Genomic DNA, 18120 nt, shown 5'->3' with positions numbered 1-18120 from the left:
TATTTTATTCAAATTTTGTGCTTTATCCATAGGATCTGTTTTGTCCCTATTCTCAAGAATCACTGATTTATTTATTCTGTCTGTTTGGGACCAGGCTCGCTCTGTTTGTGATGCTTTTGTTCGTCCTCTGAGCCAAATGTGACTCTGCTGTTTGTTACGTCACAGAGGAATTTGTCCTGGTTAATGTTTCACCGACTCTGAAGGTATGAAAACAGAAGATGGAGAAAAGTTGAGTCCACACATTAATGGATAGATGGGTAACAAAGAATAATAGAGTCCTACATGCATCATTAATTTCCTGGCTTTGTCCACTGTTACTGCTTCCTTTTATGAAACGCACTGACAAAGAACAATGCCAATGAAAAGCTAAGCTGTTAAAGTCACAAATACTTTGTTACAGACTTGTATCCACATTTCATTAAAAAAAATAAAAATTATGAAGAATAAAAGCTGCAAATCATAAAGTAGTGACAGAGCAGGAGGTCCAAGATGATTTACATAAATCACATAAATCATAAATTAACTGTGATGAACTAGAACAAAGAATAAAGAATTTTTTTACATAGGACCTGTCTGACAACATGAAGTAGGCTAACACATCTCAGCACCACATCTCGCCCAGATTCAGATGAGAAACAAAGTCACCGACAGGCTGGGAATGATTACAAAACTATTTCTATTGAGACGTCTGAAAATCACAGGCGTCTCAATCGAAACTAACGTCATATATTTGAGTTAAGATGATTTTCTGTTTTTTCTTTAGGAGTTGAGCGCTGTGCCGTAATTGTTGGACGGATGAATTCATTCCTCTTGCAAAAAGTCCTGAAGGAGAACATTTGGCCATCAGTTTGTTAATGAACTGAATCAAAAATAACGCAACAAACAAAATGGAGGCTTAACAGTCATCAAGACTGCAATCCAATTAAAAAGCTGTTTACAAACAAAACCTTCCAATATTCAGAATTAACATAATTATTGCAAGAAAATCATCTGCTAAGCACTTACTTTTTCATATGGTGCCAGGTTTGTTTGGTAGCCAATTTCAGTAAATAAATTAATTTCACAAACGATTCAGTATTTACTCTTAGGTATGTTTATGTTCCTCTGATGTTAAAATTCATTTGATGAACTCAAACATTTGGGACTAAATAGTTATTCCCAGGATTTTAATCCACAGTCTTTATGGTGAATAGATGAGCAAAACCACAGAGATAAAATGTTGGGAATCTGAGTCATTTTTCCCTTGTAGGGAATTTCTTCAGGATCTCTTAACCTTTGTGAAGCCACACCAAAGCTCCCTCCCTCACCTGAGACGAGTCGCTGTTGCACGCATCGTTTTGCTCCTGGCAGCGGACTTTGTCCTCCTCCTTCATAAGGAAGCTTCGGGTTCACGCCGTCGAAGTGAAGTATTAAAACATGAACTGAAGCTGGATGCTGCTGCCGAACCACTGTAAATAACGCAGGAGGAAATCACCAGGAGCAGTGCAAGAAAGGTAGGAAGCCGGGTAGAACGTCGGGATTAAGTGAACAGTTCTTTTTGTCTGAAAAGTGCGGAGGGTCCTTTAAGACTACTTGGCAATATGAATGCTTCTCTAATTTATTCCCATTAGGGTTAAAATTTCATAAACTCAGTGAGCAAAATGTTCTTTAAAGACCAAAGTCGTCTGTGTGTAAATATTTTCAGGTAATTGTGAATAACACCCATAGTTTTGAAAATCAGTCAGCATTGGAAACCTCTTATCGTTGCCTGGTTGATCATTGCTAAATGTAGCCAGGTAATGATGAACAAAACACCTTTTACTGGAATTTGGGGTTTTAAAAAGAGTTTCTAAGCCCAAACAGAACCAATTGTGATGTTTTCTGCCGTTAGCTGGTGTTGCGTAATGAAAACTCTTGGGAGGATCGGTTTATGGATTTATTTCGGCGTTCTTCTGAGCCAGCAAACACCTGTGACGTCTAGAGTTTGGTGTCCATGTTGTGTGTGATCCGGCAGGTGTGTCAGGACAGGATGTTCAGGAGCAACAGTCCGTATGGTTCTGAGACCGGCAGCTACATTTCCTTCCAGTCCAAGTACGTATTTTATGATGTCATTTCCTGATACCCAACTGGTCTAGGTTTTCCTCATCATCACCTCTGGGTGTTGTTTCCTTTTGACCCAGTGGATTTTCCAACATGGATGATTCCGCCTCCCAAATATCGAACATCTCGAGACCCAGTGCAAAGTCGATTTACTGTGAGTGATCAGTGCCGCAAGGATCAAGTAATCGCACCTTTTTATCGATGAATTATCACTCACAAGTTCTGCTTTGTGGCTCAACAGTGCAGAGGCTGCAGTATGCAGCATCAATGAACAAGATGATGGAGGAGAAATCAGAGCACAGAGTGGAGGTATTACCACGGCAACCTGTAAAGTCGCACGTCTCTGAGTCGTTGGCCTTAATAATTCACTAGAGGTTCATCTGCTCCAGCACTTGTTTACCTGCGACCTGAACGGGAGGGATCTCAGAAACATCCACGACTGCGTGGAGCGCCTGCAGTTTCTGGATCAAACGGGTCATATTTGGGGTCAGAACATGGTGATGGAGGTCCGCGGTGCCAACCTGATGCTCATAGACTACGAAACCAGGGTGAGCTGCAGCCTGGAGAGGCGAGAGTGGTCCACCGTGTTCTGTCAGAACCACGAAACACAAAGTTTTCAATAAAAAAACCCAATGAAATCTGAAATATTGCTTCACCGCCATCAGTTCACACGGCGACCCAAGCAGAGGAACTAGTTACATTTATCTGAGTAACTTTTTGGGGAAAAATGGAGCAGTTTTACTTTTACTTTAGTCATTTTTTTTAATATAAAATATGAACACGCTTTGATTAACTTCACCGAATAAAGAAAAAACAAAAATGTAGGAGATTCAAACACATCTACTGCTTAAGCTAAAGTAAGACTTATTTTTTTTATGTTTTTCTAATGTTATTTTCTACCTGTTGTGCCATTTGACCAAGTATTTCATCTGTTTCGGTTTCATGTTGTTTTTTTTACGATTTAAAAAAGTGCTGCCTGAATCTGCTACTTTGTAATCATTTGTTTGTATGCATCTTTAAAAATATATTTTTTATCCTGGTATTAAAATACTAGGATTTGAACATAACTTTACATTTTTGTCCATCTGATTAAATAATTTTTAAACATTAAATCAGATGTTCTGATCATCTACTCTGTACTTGAAAAGCCTTTTAACTACTCTTGAGTCCTTTCTTGGACAGTTACTTTTACTTTTACTTGAGTAAAAATATGACCCTGTAAGAAAACTAATGCCAAAAAAAAAAAAAGTATTCTTCAGTATTTAGGCAGATGATCTTCTTCGCATCATGTTGTGGTTTTAGCTGCTCTAACATCACTCTGCTGTGCCTCGTCAGGAAGAGCTGGAGTCGTTTTCTGCTGGTGAAATGAAGGAGTTGCTGGCTTTCCTGGACGCCGGGGTGTTCGACTCTCTGCTCATCCTGTCCGTCCAGAACAGGAGAAAACCCGCCACCACCATCTTCCTGTTCCAGTGCGATGAAGTCAGGGTGAGACGCAGCTTTGGGAGGAGCGTCTGAGAAGAGAAAGACAAAAGATGTTAATGTTTTCTGTTGTGTCCAAGGCCGATTTCATCGCAAAGGATTTAGTGCGAGCTCTGTCACAGAAGAGTGAGGGTTCACACCTCAGGTGGGAGTAAATCCTGCTACATGTGGATGGGTTTGTTTGTTTTATTTACTCATAATGTTGTTGTTGTTTTTTTTGTGTGTGTGTGTGTGTGTGTGTGTGTGTGTGTTTTAAGCAGCAACGGACACACTGTGGGCAGACATGAAAGAGTGAAACAGCCCAATAAGCCTGCAGAGCCGAGGCCTGTGCATGAAGCGCCACCATGGACTCCGCCTGACAACGGTGAGACTTCAAAATCATTAAACGGTGGTTTAATGTAAAATGGTGACAGCAATGAAGAAGTTTCAGATGGGAAAATACGATCCATCAAAACGTAACGCATCGCTAACAAGATAGATGTGTTCTGGATTTTTTAAAAAATCAACAGGAATATTAGAGCTTTCCATTCAGGAAGTTTCCATTCAGGAAAACTTGATGAAAATGATGTTTTGGAGAATAATGTTGTTTTTAGTCTTTGTCTATTTTATGTGATCTTATAAACAAACACCCAGAAAAGGCTACAAAGAGTGGAAATAGGAGATAAAACTGTGATGTGAGAAACTTTTGTTTCTCCAAATCTGTTAGTTTTTACAACGTTTGGATCAACAAAATTAGACGACTTTTTAGACTCCTGTTCTTCCAACCCAGAAATGGAATTAGACCAGAGGATACTTATCTAGCAACCCTGAATAGGAGCATCTAGTTTACATACTTTGCATCAACATTAGACTCCTTTTCTTCTTTTGCTCTTTCCTTTGGTTTATTATTTTGTTTGTATTTCCTTTTAATTCCTGTAAAGCGCTTTGTATTGCCTTGTTGCTGAAAATGTGCCATAGAAATAAAATTACCTTTACCTTCAATGTTCCTGTTTCTTCACCCAGCTGAGGATGACTTCCCTGAGCCTGAACTGGACCTGCGTCGGTACGGGGAGGAAGACGACGTCCTGCCACCGATGCCGTCTCCGTCGCCTCCCCCTCGACCGTACACAGAACTGGACAGGAATGTTGTGAGTTTCCTCTACTTGAGGCAACGTTGGCTTTTCAGTCCTTTAAACCGGAAGGAGTGAAATGTAAAAGAAACGTTGTGAATGAGACTTTCAGTTTTCCTTCCGTGCAGGACATTCTCAACCACATCGTAACCGACGTCGAGATCTTCATGGGGAAAATATCCGCGGCCGAGGCCAAAAGTGGAAAGAAGAAAAAGAAAAAGAAAAAAGGAAAAGGTAGTTTTCAGTAAAAGCCCTCAGACTGACGTGTGTTCTCACATGCCCATGCATCACTGTGTGGCTTTTGATCCGTGTAGGAGGGGATGGGATGCCGCCCGAGGAGGAGTTTTCAGATTGCCTCCATAAAATCAAATCTGGCTTCAACCTTCTGGTGTGTGTCTCTGTTTGCACGATGTCGTGGTGCGAGTCCTCTTCCTGCTCTAACGGACGCTGGCGTTGTTTCGCAGGGAGAGCTCAACGGAAAGATCAACAATCCAGCCGCTCCCGACTTTGTCCACTCGTTGTTCTCTGCATTGGCATTCGTGAGTGACTTCGTATTTCTAAACTTTTCTGTTTTGTTTCATTTCTGTTTGATCCGGAAAAAGTTGCAATGCGATAATTCTGTCTTTCCTCGCCAGGTGTGCTCTCACTGCTCTGAAACCATCCCCCCGTCCATCGTCGCCCCGCTGCTCACGCCTCAGTGCATCCGTCTCCTGAGCGAGGAGGCGTCCTCGGAGGAGGACAACCTGTGGCAGTCTCTTGGAGACGCCTGGAACATCCCCAGGTTCCTGCTACGCCCAGCACACTGCCAGCCTATTATTGACAGGGATAATGCGATATCTCCTTCCAGCATAGCTGGGCTGTTGTAGCTGCCACTGGTGCAGAATCAATCCAACTGTGACCAATCCGATAATATCAATACTTAGTCTTACTTATGTTTTAATAACTTACCGTCTGGATAATTCATCAAATGATTATCTGACCACTTGGGGAGACTCATAGATGGTTGAAATATAATTTCCAGAAAGTTCTGTCATCCTTTAATAGGAATGTTAAAAAATGAAAAGACACGGCGATGTCGCAGAAAAGTAACTTTTTCAGTCGCGACGCAGCAGGATTCTGTGAATTTCACCCTATTCGCCTCCACTACACATGAATTTGTCACAATAGGAGTGAAGTTACTTTTTTTAAAGAATCGACAGAACTTGATGTTCTACAAATTCTCCTTCATTTTCACAAGCTGCTTTTAGTTTCCCATCAGACCAGCTGGGCGTTTTGCAGAACGAACAGTCTGTGAACTGTCGGGTCTAACCTTGAGGAAATGTGGGAGATTTTGAGGAACATCAAGTTTCACACTTTCTCAGTAAGTTCCTCACTTTTAATGTGCTCTGAAAGTTTAATGTGTAATGGATGAGTGGGATGTAGTTCACAGTGTTCTGCTGCATCAGGACTGGGTCTAACACTTTTTCCATCTTGTTTAATTTCACTTTTTATTTCATATGTTCAGATCAACTGTCCACCTGGGAATTACATTTTTCCTGCTCTATGGATTCCCCCAAGTGGTCAAATATTAATTATCTGAATTATTTAGACCACATGTGTCAAACTCAAGGCCCGCATCCCAAATCCGGACCGCCAAAACCGCTCTTAAGAGCCCTATAGACTCTTAAGAGCAACAGAAATATCAGTTTTGTGCTTAAACATTACTTTATTAGTCAAATCAAATCAAGTTTTATGTGTACGGAGCCAAATTATTTCAATGTTAAATATTTAATTTTTAGAAGTACTTCAATGAATGCAGAGAAAGTTATAATATTTTAGTTATTAATTACTTATATTAATACCGGTACATTCTTCCTAAACCGGCCCTTTGAAAATGAAAATGAGTTTGACAATAATGATTTAGACTATAACACATCCCTCACATTTCACTTTAACTTTTAACCATCTCAACTTTGAATTTATCTAGTGTCTGCACATCTTAATGTAATGTTACAGGATGTCATTATTGGATCACAGCTGCGGCAGTTTTTGTGCTGCAACTCTCTTCTGATCAAATTGTCTTGTTAGCATACTTGGCCCTCTGTCTACCGATGTCACTAAAGCAAAATGTAGAGCCAGACAGCTTTTCTGTATTTATACCCACTTCGTGGCTCGGTTTACCTGACGAGATGAAATGTTTCTGATGCTATCGCCAGTACCAAGTGGCCAGAGGAGGATGAGGACATCCCAGTCTACAACATGCAGTTTTTTGATGGTTGGCAGCCCCCAGAAGTGACTGGAGAGCTTCCCCCCAGCGAACCGGAGAGCCGGCGGGAGAGACCCCGGCAGGAGAGTCCCCGGCGGGAGAGTCCCCGGCGGGAGAGTCCCCGGCGGGAAAGTCCCCGGCCTCCACCGAGCCTGCAGCCGCCACCCAACACAGCTGGACACAAAGCACAGGAGGAGCCGGTCAGGTGGACTTTTAATCAACGATTCTTCCTTCTGCTCAAGAGAAATAGAGAAAAATAACATATTGTTTGCACTTTCTGCGCAGACTTATGCCAAGTGGAGGCCGCCAAAAGAACGACAAAAACCACCGTAAGTGCATAGGTTACACACTTCGTCGAGGTTTAAATCTCACAGCTCTGAGGTTTTCCTTCTCCCTGCGACTTCCAGGCCGGTCGAGGTGAAACTATGCGACATGCGCGTCAAATATGACTTCATATCCAGAAACCAAAGGGAGCTCACCGTCACTAAAGGAGAAATAGTCGATGTGAGTATCTGTTTTCCTCGTTCCCAAGAATGATGAGACTTTCAGAAGGAGACCAACCAATCTTCCATCTCTTCTGTTGGTTTTGTTCTCCTGCAGCTTCTGGACAAGTCAAAGAAGTGGTGGAAAGTGAGGAACAACAGAGGAGAGGAAGGTTACGTCCCCAACAACGTCCTGGAAGATGTTGACGCTCAGTCTTATGAGGTGGCTCCCGCTCAGAAAACATGAAATGATGGTGAAATGAAAACTGTCCACACACACAAAGAAAACATGCCTCTTCTATTTTCATGAAGGATTTTGACACGTCTCCGGTTCTAACGAGGAAATCTAAACCACCAGAGGTGAAAGCCTGGCTGGAGCACATGGGATTCAACCCGATGTGAGTGACAGCACACTGTAGCAAACACTGAGCTCTCTCAACATTCATGGGAGGAGCCTGAACTTGTGCAGAGGATGAAGCGCATCTCTTAAGACGGATGGCCACAGATTTTAGTCTGGGCTTTGACTGGACCATCCCAACATGTGATCTAAACCATTTATTAATATTTTTAGTCTTTTTGGAGCCTCAAACTGGTTTTATTCAAGTGTCTACCTGATTTCATCTCCTGCTGTACATCCACCAGATTTTCTTCCTCTGCAGAAGAAAAGCATCCCCTCAGCATAATGCTGCCACCTCCAGGCTTTATGGTGAAAATAGTGTATTCAGATGCAGCAAATTTTTAAAATTTTTGCTCCCCAATTTCGGTCTCGTACACCCAGAGCAGCTTTTTCCAAATGTTTGCCGTATTCCCAACACAGCTTGCGTCAAAGTCCACAGGGTCTCTTCATGCCGAGTTTGTGGCGACAACACGATGGACGTTAACGAAAAGTTTTACCAGGACATAAAACTTTTCGTTACAAACACCTGAAATGCCTCCCATGTTCTCTGCTGGTTAAACACACCAAGACGTTTGTTTCCTGCAGTGACTGTTTCTCTAATAAACCCTCTGAGGTTATGGCTCGGCTCGGTTACACATTAACTAACTCCAGCGTTGCTTTGACTGCAGCACGGTGCGCTGCCTGGGCGTCCTGAGCGGCTCCATGCTGCTGGGGATGAGCAGGGAGGAGCTGAAGTCGGTGTGTCCAGAGGAAGGAGGACGGGTCTTCTTCCAACTACAGGCGGTCAGATCCGCCTTGGTGGTAAGATTCTGATCTGTTCAACTAAAGATTCAGCCTCTGTCTTTCCTGCTGCTGTAGGCGCCAACAACTCATTCTCTCTTTAAACACCCAGGATGCAAGCTGAAGAATCATCACAGCTGGAAAATACAAGGAAACTGGACTAGATACTGGAAGCAAAAAGCAGAATATAGCAGATTTGCATCGACATGTAAAGATACTGTAGTCACTTTCTGAAATCAGCACTAACTCCTCATGTTGTTCTAAATGCTAAGCATGTTAAATATACCATTTATCCCAACTATTTTAAGTTGTAATCTCTATTAAAACATTATATTATAAACTGGATTACTGCAAATAATTGAAGTGTTTTGTTTGTAATCATTGTGTAACTTGCAAATTAAAGTAAAACTCTGGCACACCTGAGGTGAATTAACATGCTTTATTTATTTTTAATTCAGTTATCACAGACGTACCTCATCAGTAAGATTGCGGCAGACCGTCTCGAGCAATAATAAGGCTACAGATCGACAGGAGTCAAATTAGGCAGGATTTAAAACAAAAAGTGACACAGTTGTCAGAAAACAAGACCATTAGGAAAAAATACAATTTAGACAAAACAAAAACGTGACGGCAAGCAGCAAAAATAAGCCAAACGATGAAGGTTTTAACGTGGATAATAACTGCGCATTGTCTCTTTGTGCTTCACGTAAGTCACAGTGTTGAGGAGATTATATATCATGAAGCTTTACTCTCCATTTACAGGGGCAAATATATTATTACTACTAATAATAATATCTCAAGAATTGCAGAAACCAGTATTTGTCCACAGCCAGTTACACCAGCCGTTCTGACCCAATTCTCAGTGAATCAAAGGCCAAAATATTCTTTTAGTTTTTCATCCTGTGGATAATATCGGCTACCAATGAAAGCACAAATATACGGTTTGTGTTTGTGAGGTAGTATGGACATGATGCAGACAGTAAGCAGGGTCAGAGATCAGTGGGCGGAAACTAAAAGTGGAAACAGTCGGGTCGGTCCGGGTCGCAGCGCCGGCCACATTTACTGGCACCCCTGATAACGACTATAAGAATCTCTTTAAAATAAATCTAAATAAGGCATTTGTTTGATTTATACTTTCAAAGTTTCTGTGAAAATGAATTTGAATTGAACCTATGACTTTATTTCCCTGAATCCCATCTATGACTTGACACAAAGGTTGATTTCTCTCTGTGATGGATCAGAACCCGCATCGATCCCGTTATGAAAAAAACGCTCCACAGTTCACTGAGGGAGAACTGCAGCATTAGGAAGCATTTCATGACAAAAACGTAAACACGTAAACATGTTGAGCTGGGACTTCAGATGGGTTTGGTGCAACAAAGAAACAGTACATGGAAAATCACCTCACACCCACTGTTCGGTTCGGAGGAGGATCTGTGATGCTGTGGGCCTGTTTTTGAATACTTTATTCTCTATTTGCTCTCTGAAATATCAGGAAATCTGTAAGAATAATCTGGTGGATGCTACCAGAAAGGTGGAAATGGGTGTTCATCGGGTGTTTCTGCAGGATAACGAGTCAATCAAACAGTTCATCAGCTTCTGGAATGAAATCATAAAGAAAACCTTTTTGGGGTGAGCTAAAAAAAAAAAAAAAGGTATAAACCGTTCCATTTAAAAGCAATGGTCAAACATCCCTCTCTCTGTCGACTGCAGTTTGGTAAATTGTTACAAAGTGACCATGATGACAAGAGGAGTTGCAGTAAAACCTGAGTTTTTCTCCCCCCCCCAATGAATAAATGCTTTAAAATTAAACTATTATTTTTCAGGGTGAGATCCTGCAATAAAATACGAACTAGTCCTTACACATCCTTACCGAAGGTGTCAATAAATATGGCCGACGCTGAACAAGAACAAAATGAACTCCTAATTTTAAAAGGCAAACAAAAAATCTTCACAAAGTATAAAACTCAGGCGCTATTAAACATCGAAACGTTTTGAGTAAAAGGCAGAAATGCACAACAAAAAACAAACAAAAAAATATATATATTTGCACCAAACAATATCAGGAATACTTAACTCGGCTAATCTTATGCATAATTATATTCGTGCTTTGGTGTCTTACTGGCTACTTTAAAAAGAGGCGACACCATTCATCATCAGTAAAACACAACATGTATATATTGGTGGGTAATTTGCTTCCACAATACTAAACGAGCAGAGTGGGCACTAAAATACTGGTTCATTATTTAATATTAAAAACAAACGGACTCAAAATCTAGAGTTTTCCTCAATATACTGAGAATTACAAAATGGTCTTACTTCCATTTCAGCTTTAAAAAACATAATTGAATTCTAACAATCACATAAAGTCCTCTGAGATCATCCTTCATTAGTCGGAAACTGCTGTAGTCGGACCAAATGGTTTCTCTTCTTCTTCATCTATAAAGGACACACACACACACACACACACACACACACACACACACAGCTCTGCAAACTCTACAGACATTTTCCGATTACTTTTCGCTTGACCCAAAATCTCAGTGTTTGACGAGAGCTGGGATCGTGTGGAGTGACAGAAAGAAACCGTTACTGGAAATGACGCTACAGAACCGTGCAGCAGCCTCCACCGTGTCCTAGCACGGTTTGCTGGTTTTCCACCATGCAGAAGTTTGGATCGGGGGTTAGCGTCGCTTTCCGTGACGGTCGGATGTAAACAGGTCGTTCTCTCCTCACGTACATCAGTCATGCGGGCATGCAGGAGAGTATTTGTTTAGCTGAAGTAGACAGGAAGATGAGAACCTTCAGGCTGGGTTTCAGCTCCAACAGCCGGCCTGGTGTGGCGATTCACAAAGAAGACGGAGGAAAGGAAAAACTGGACATGCACTGCATCTAGGTAGTAATGGAAAGGCACGGTGAGGGTTTTATTTTGGTGCTTATGAAGAACTTAGAGCATGCAAAGAACTAAATAGATGCAATCCAACCACGCAGTGAGCATTCATCCACATTTCTTTGTGCTCGTTATAGCTCTGCTACCATAAAACATAACAAATGAGCAAACTCTCTTTTCGTTTAGGAATGTTTCTTTCTTGCGTTTTACTTTTAGAGCTTATTTGAATCCCAGAAGACCGACTATGAAAGTCCAACTTGGCAAACGATGGATTCTAAACTAACAAGTAGGATCGCACACGAAGCTTTTGTCGAAGTCAGCTGCTCTGCAAGGTGTGACCAACCCGACGCAATGATCCCAGTTTGAAGTTATGGCTACTCTGCATCTATAATCAGAGATCACAGTTTACCAGAGAGCAACAGACACAAAGCTAAATGTCTAAAAAAAATAAAATAAAATAAAAAATTTGGGAAACTTGTTGAAATGCATGATTAGATTTTCAATAATAAAAACAACGGCAGCACTGAAACCATGGCTGATTCGTAGCTACACAGCGATAGCAGCATAGCAGACTTCTACAGTGGTGTGTAAAGAGCAGCAGGTTTTTCTCTCACATCACGTTTTCAGGGGCATGCTGAGAGGGCCGCAGACTCAGGGGGGGACTAACAGAGAGAGACGGGACAGGGGGGTGGAGCCTGACATCTCAGCGTCCTCCAGAGACGGGGCCCATGGTGAGCGTGTCCTCCTCGTCGATGCCGTCCAGCTTGTCTGTGCGCACGGCGTGGGTGATGAGGTTAAGCTCCTCGGTGAGCGTCTCGAAGCGGTACGCCACACGGATGTCGGGGACGTTGGTGCGCCGGATGTCGTTGCTCTCAGGACCTTCTCTGTAGTAACTGGGGCCAAGCCAGTAGCTCTTCACCTGTGGTTTGAAAATAAATTTAATTGGGAATGTTTGGAGCACAAAGAGTTTTGCGTGTGGGTCAATTTTGGTCTCGTGTGACCAAAAGACCTTCCTGTGTTTGCTGTGTCCCCTGCGTGGCTTGTTGCAAACTGCAAACAGGGACTTCTTAGGGCAGATTTGAGGAGGATAAAACTAATAGTTGTCCTGTTAAAAAAAAATGCTCTCTTTTAAGCTGTGGATCTCTGCAGCTCCTCCAGAGATACCGTGTTTTTGAGATACTGTTTTATAACACAAATTTGCTTTAACCTTTTCCACTGTTTCATCTGTGACCTTGTGTTGAGTTCTTCTGCCTTCATGATGCTGTTTAGTCACTAATGTTCTTCACAGAACAGCCGCATTTATACTGAGATGAAACAACACATAGCTGGACTCTGTGTACCAGTCAGGTGATTGAAGTTATTATCTTTGGACCTAAAGAGGAATGCTACAGTGAGCGTGCAGCTTCAGTTATTACAACTAAAAAAAATAAAAAATCAGGCCAGAAATCTAGTGATGGACTCTGACCTGAACTATCAGAGCCACATGAAGACGGTTACAAAGTCAGTCTTCTATCACCTGGAGAACATCTCCAGGATTAGAGGGATAATGTCTCGGTGAGATCTAGAGAAACTCATTCGTTTATCTTTAACAGGGCTACATTAAAAAAAAAAAATAAAAAAAAATCAATCCTCCAGCTGCAGCTGATCCACAAAGTTGCTGCTCAAGTTCTGACCAAAACCAGGAAGACAGAGCACAGAATAAACTATAAAACACTCTTGTTAGTTTATAAATCACTCGATTATCTTAGTACCAAAATTACAGCTAACCTGTTGTCTTTAACTAAACTTTGAGAAGCAGCATTCAGTTTTTATAATCCACTAATCTGGAAGGAATTTCCAGAAAACTGCAAAATAGTCTAAATACTGTCAAGGCTAAAGACTCACCAGTTTAAAGTCGCCTTTGATTCCTGGTAACGGCACTGTATTTGATAAACATTTGCTTGACGATTTTGATAATGGTTTTTTGACAAACTGTAATGTTTATTGCCCGTTTTATAATTGCTGTGTTTTGGTTTTATGGTGTAAAGCACTTTGAACGGTCTTGTTGCTGAAATGTGCCTTGCAAGTAAACCTGATCTTAGTACATCGTGGCACTGAATTTTCTTTGGGTCATCAGAGAAAAGTCTCTTTCCTTTCGCTTCACAACGCTGAATAACTCGTTCTTTCTCCTAAAGCTCCAATAAAACACAATGAAGTTTGTGGTTTAAATATGTGAAAAGGCTGAAAGAGTGTCTGTACTTCGCAGAGGCGCTCTAACCTGTAAACCACTCCCTCATGCATGATCATTTCTGACACTAAAAACAAAATAAAAAATACCACCTGGTAAAACTGCACCACACCTAGCCAAACGATGCACCAGATAAACGCTTTATTACCCTCAACAGGCGAATGATAAATGACGTCACCTTGTGTGAAAATCCACTCATCAGGACGCTGTTTCTCGCCAGCTCACACATGTCACAGGAGCTCAGTTTCCACACTTGAGCTGCGATGCTGTACTCTTCCATCAGAGGCTCCTGATGCAGAAATCATCACATATTTTGCATCCACGCAACAGGAATAAAAAGTTTAGTTTTCCCTTTTAATTGTGAGGCTGTGACATTTGTGTTGTCCAAACAGACCTTGGTGAAGTGAAACTGGAGGGGATCATCGGTGGACAGAGAGACAATGAGGCCTCTGGACAGATACTCCATCAGCGGGTTGCGGTGGTAACTAAGGAACAGGCTGTTGTTGCTCAGCGGCGACATGGCGATGCCAACTTGAGCCAGGTAGTACAGGTACTGCAGCACAGGGGCCTGGAAAAGGAAGGAAGAGTGAGACAAAGAGGGTGAAGTACAGCTGCATGCTGGTAAAAGTGACCTTTTGTGACCCTCAGGAACGTTGATGGGTCACTGCATCTTAGTAAACGTACTTCATTTTAATTTGTCCCACATACAAACTAAGATTTATAAAATCAATCTTTTTTAAACTCTTCAGCTCTTCCCCATTTTACAGTACAGGAGAAAATAAAAAAGCTGATTTATAGCCATCATAGACCCAAGTTCAAGTTTTATTCAACCAACAGGTTTGTTTCTGATAAAAGGTGAGATATTTATCTCTGAAAAGGAAATAAAATGATTTAAAAGAGGCATGAATTAAAAAAAAATTCACACTAAATTAAAAGTATGTTTAAAGATCCTTTTATTATGGGACACTTAGTTGTTTTGTCTCTTTAGACAGATGGACTTGGCGTTGGATATGTCTGAAGAGACATAAAATAACCGAATGTCTAATAAAACCATATTTAAGATGGAATCACAAAAGGACACAATGATACATGAATTAAAGTTGCGTTTAAAATCATTCATACCTCTCTCATTAATCACTTTTATTTGGACTAAAGCAATAAAATCTCTCTTATAATTATTTTTTAGCTTTTTACATTTTTCTTCTGCCTTTGCGGATGGAAGTGCTTAGCTCTTTATTAGCACAATTATTTGTTCTTAAGTTTCTGCTTTCACCACATTTGTTGCAAATCCCAACAAAAGACACTAAACCTGTGCCAAGCTTTCCAAACGACCTGCTGAATATCTTTTCAGTTTGTCAAAATCCATCCTGAAAGGCTATTTTTCATTGCAGCCCTTATGAGAGCCGTCCTGACCTTTCTGAGCAGCAGACCGTGGGAAATATTCTCTGACAACATGAACCCTGACACCAGGTGGTGGATCGGGCCCGCCTCGCCACAGTGAGGTCGCAGAACGAACGTATGAAAGCCTCGTCGTCTGAGTTGAACACAAAGGGAAACTCACAGGTCAGAGAATAATGAATGAATGAATGATTAAAAGTAACGATGCCATGTTGCTACCTTCGCAGGTGGTTCAGCACAGTCATGTTGGCGTAGGTGTAGTAAAGGTAGTAGGAGTAGGGTGGGTTGTCCTCGTCTGTCCAGTCGACAGGAAGTGGACTGTCCAGGTTAAAAATGTGGTGCTCAGGCTTGGACTCGTCGTCTACGCTGTCGAAACCAACAACCTGCCAGCATGCAAAAAAGCAAACATTCATTTCACTCTGATGTTGGTCATCAGGAGAGTTCAGACCAACCAGCAGGTCAGACTCACGTGCTCCAGGAAGAGATGCAGCTCAGGGTGGCTGGCCGGATCGATGGTCACTTCAAACAGAGGCATGAAAATGTTCTCCAACATCTCCTGGAAGTTGGCCAGCTGCTTCTTTGTGTGGTAGACGTCACTAAAAAAAAAAACAAAGAAAGTTACATTTATTTTAGAGATGGAAAAACACCATAAAACATAATTAAATCACAATTTGTCCATTCATTGTTTTTTTTGTTTGTTTTTTTACTATTTTGTGCTGCTGAATCAGCACAAAAAATGACAAAGTTTTCTAAATAAGGTCATATTTTTATACGAAATTGTTTTAGAGAAATATATTCTGACTAATTCAATTTTTCTGACATTATTAGCTCATTTCTGTTAATATTTATCATCCAAAAAAGGTTTAAGAGAAAAGAGTTGTTTTCCAACAGGGTGTATTAATGAAATGTGACCTGACTGAGGAAAACCAATGTGATTTTTGGATTCAGCACATCATAATTACCCTAAAACATTTGCAAAACCCCAGACAATTTTTTGGTTGTTGACTAGTGTCATTCACTGCTGCTATGGCTTACAAAGCAGTTGGATAATTTACTAGTCAAACCCATGAAGAAGTCACAACGTCTGACTGAAAGCTGCCAAACATTTTGTGTTTTTGATTTAGTTTTTGTCTCACACTCCATGGTGTCCTCAGAGTGTTTTAACTCTGTCCGTTGGTCGACAGTCTGATGTATTCGCTTCCCTGATTTTTAACGAGCAGAAGGAATTATTTCCATCTCAATTTCAAGGTAAAACAAAATGTCAGCAGCTCTTACAAGAGACGGGGCACCTGGATAAGCCAGCGCACGTTATCGGAGTACACTCTGTGGTTGACAGCCCACTCCGCCAGCTTGTCCCACTCGTCTCTGCAGCGACCGTAGATGGACAGCCGCAGCTCGGAGTTCTGGTATTTACTCTCCTCCAAGTCATACATCACCTCCTGTAAGAAAAATAAAGACAGCAGCTTTAAGTGCGAGTTGAGGACTGATATTGTTCGACTGGACAGTTTGTAGCTGAATTAATCAGCACCTTAACTATGTGTGCAAAGTATTTTCCTTCCACATGATTGTCCGTCTTGATGAAGATCTCCCTCAGGATGGACTCTCCAATCGGGTTGTATTTGGAGTTGAATTTGTCAAACCTATGAAATGTGTTCCGATCCTGTCAAAGCAGAGAAACGTGAAAAAACAAGTTTTATTAGTAGTAAAGAAGTCACACTGAGTTAGTTTCCACCTCCCATCACATTGTGAAAACTCACTGCGTGCATGTCGAGTGTGTCTACACTCAGGTCGTACGCTGTCAGGTTCATGGTCTCAAAAACGTCTCGCAGGGTCTGACCGCGTCCCCGCTCGACGTGGACGATCTCGTCGGGGTATTTCTTCATGGCTCGCTTGATGAATCGCAGAAGATGCTTCTGGTTCATGCAGGATGACGCGTGTATGTGAGTGTCCACCTGGAGACAAGATGAAGAGCAACACTGACTTTATTTCAATTTACTTAGCACCAGTTCATAACAAATGTCAGCTCAAGGAACTTTACATGACAACTGCATCCAAGTAATACACAGAAATATAGAATAAGACGAATCTAATAACATAGACAGATTCAAACTGAGTTATAGACTTTCTAATTCGATCTTTGGTGTAAAACAGTGCAGATTAAAAGTTATCAAAGAAAGATTTCACTCAAATCCTTCTCCTCAGCAAGCATGTGGCAACAGTGAGAAGGAAAATCTCTTTCTCACAAGGATATGTTTATTTTTGAACAATAAAAACTGGGCTGGACTTTATAATTTACGTTCATATTTCTCACAGAGATCCATTTATATCAATACTAGAGAAGTAGAGAGATGTTTTTGCCTTTCTGATGTTGTAGAAATCTCTGTGAGGAACCTTCTTCTGCGCTGCCAGCTCCTTCATCTCATTCAGCAGGATGTGCATCTGAAATTTGGAGCTCAGGTACTGCAGGCGGCGGTAGCAAAAAGATTTCCTGGAAACAGCACACAGAAGAGACAAGTTTCATTCGAGCTGCATAAAAGAAACACTGCAAATCAACTGGTTTATCGTTTAAAGTAACACTCACACTGGACCGTTGATAATGAGGGACATCATGACGTTCATGTCTGCGATGTACTCCTTCAGGTCAGGATACGGCAGGTCGAGTTCTGTGCTTCTAAAAGAGAAAAACAACTTCAAGTTAGGGTTTCTCCAGCATTCACATAGCTCTTACTCCTAGCTTATGTTTTTAATATTGTTTTAATTAGAAAGGTTTCAGCAAATTTCATACATTTAATGACTCAAATTTCTACACTCTCAGGTAGTTCTTTATAATATTCTGGAAATATGGGAACAAACCATTAGTATTGTTTGGCTTTGTTATTTATCCCAAATAAATATTGTAGCAAAATAGTTCTGAAGTTGAAATCAAATTCAGCAAAAGCTCTATTTTAAAATTTAAAACCCACCTAAGACTTTTCAAATCCCACAATAAAAACTGATTCTTTAAATCACAACTTGAGATCTGTGTGATATATAT

The 18120-nt window shown here is 41.2% G+C and overlaps 2 protein-coding genes across 9 annotated transcripts in view; one reads left to right on the top strand and one right to left on the bottom strand.

Moving 5' to 3' along the window:
* Positions 1 to 1136: 1136 nt before the first annotated feature.
* eps8l3a (EPS8 signaling adaptor L3a) lies at positions 1137 to 8994 on the top strand. 3 transcript variants are annotated; one of them, XM_015036908.1, is made up of 20 exons: positions 1137 to 1493; positions 1994 to 2070; positions 2160 to 2233; positions 2321 to 2388; positions 2469 to 2627; positions 3415 to 3564; positions 3639 to 3703; positions 3816 to 3922; positions 4561 to 4685; positions 4796 to 4901; positions 4982 to 5055; positions 5132 to 5206; positions 5303 to 5448; positions 6863 to 7112; positions 7198 to 7241; positions 7320 to 7416; positions 7513 to 7617; positions 7707 to 7792; positions 8460 to 8592; positions 8684 to 8994. In XM_015036908.1, the coding sequence occupies exons 2-20, from the start codon at positions 2009 to 2011 to the stop codon at positions 8693 to 8695; spliced, it is 1938 nt and encodes a 645-aa protein (XP_014892394.1). In that variant the 5' UTR covers positions 1137 to 1493; positions 1994 to 2008; the 3' UTR covers positions 8696 to 8994. The 3 variants fall into 3 exon arrangements, with proteins under 3 accessions (XP_014892394.1, XP_014892378.1, XP_014892386.1); XM_015036892.1 differs by lacking the exon at positions 1137 to 1493 and having other exon boundaries at positions 1700 to 2070; XM_015036900.1 differs by lacking the exon at positions 1137 to 1493 and having other exon boundaries at positions 1701 to 2070; positions 3819 to 3922.
* A 1-nt stretch (position 8995) lies between these two features.
* ampd2a (adenosine monophosphate deaminase 2a) overlaps positions 8996 to 18120 on the bottom strand; it is a 41587-nt gene continuing 32462 nt past the window's right edge. For all 6 annotated transcript variants that reach the window (XM_015036860.1, XM_015036870.1, XM_015036836.1 and 3 more), the window contains 11 exons: positions 17668 to 17757; positions 17445 to 17574; positions 16844 to 17038; positions 16615 to 16746; positions 16362 to 16525; positions 15556 to 15682; positions 15306 to 15469; positions 15102 to 15222; positions 14083 to 14256; positions 13867 to 13977; positions 8996 to 12380 (listed from right to left, as the gene is read on the bottom strand). In XM_015036860.1, the coding sequence (XP_014892346.1) occupies positions 12165 to 12380; positions 13867 to 13977; positions 14083 to 14256; positions 15102 to 15222; positions 15306 to 15469; positions 15556 to 15682; positions 16362 to 16525; positions 16615 to 16746; positions 16844 to 17038; positions 17445 to 17574; positions 17668 to 17757 (1624 nt within the window). In that variant the 3' untranslated portion in view covers positions 8996 to 12164. The remainder of the gene's footprint in view (positions 12381 to 13866; positions 13978 to 14082; positions 14257 to 15101; positions 15223 to 15305; positions 15470 to 15555; positions 15683 to 16361; positions 16526 to 16614; positions 16747 to 16843; positions 17039 to 17444; positions 17575 to 17667; positions 17758 to 18120) is intronic.

This window comes from Poecilia latipinna, unplaced genomic scaffold (assembly GCF_001443285.1).
Source record: "Poecilia latipinna isolate Pla-1442-1.1 unplaced genomic scaffold, P_latipinna-1.0 Scaffold24, whole genome shotgun sequence".
In the NCBI taxonomy this organism is placed as follows: domain Eukaryota; kingdom Metazoa; phylum Chordata; class Actinopteri; order Cyprinodontiformes; family Poeciliidae; genus Poecilia; species Poecilia latipinna.
Note: the sequence above shows the minus strand (reverse complement) of the source record. Positions and strands in the feature narration are given on the sequence as shown.

Coding starts and splice junctions, on each gene's coding strand:
- eps8l3a (XM_015036892.1), top strand. CDS start 1,973: ATGTTGTGTGTGATCCGGCAGGTGTGTCAGGACAGGATGTTCAGGAGC. Junction 2,628..3,414: donor TCATAGACTACGAAACCAGG/GTGAGCTGCAGC, acceptor GTGCCTCGTCAG/GAAGAGCTGGAGTCGTTTTC. Junction 7,242..7,319: donor AAAGAACGACAAAAACCACC/GTAAGTGCATAG, acceptor TGCGACTTCCAG/GCCGGTCGAGGTGAAACTAT.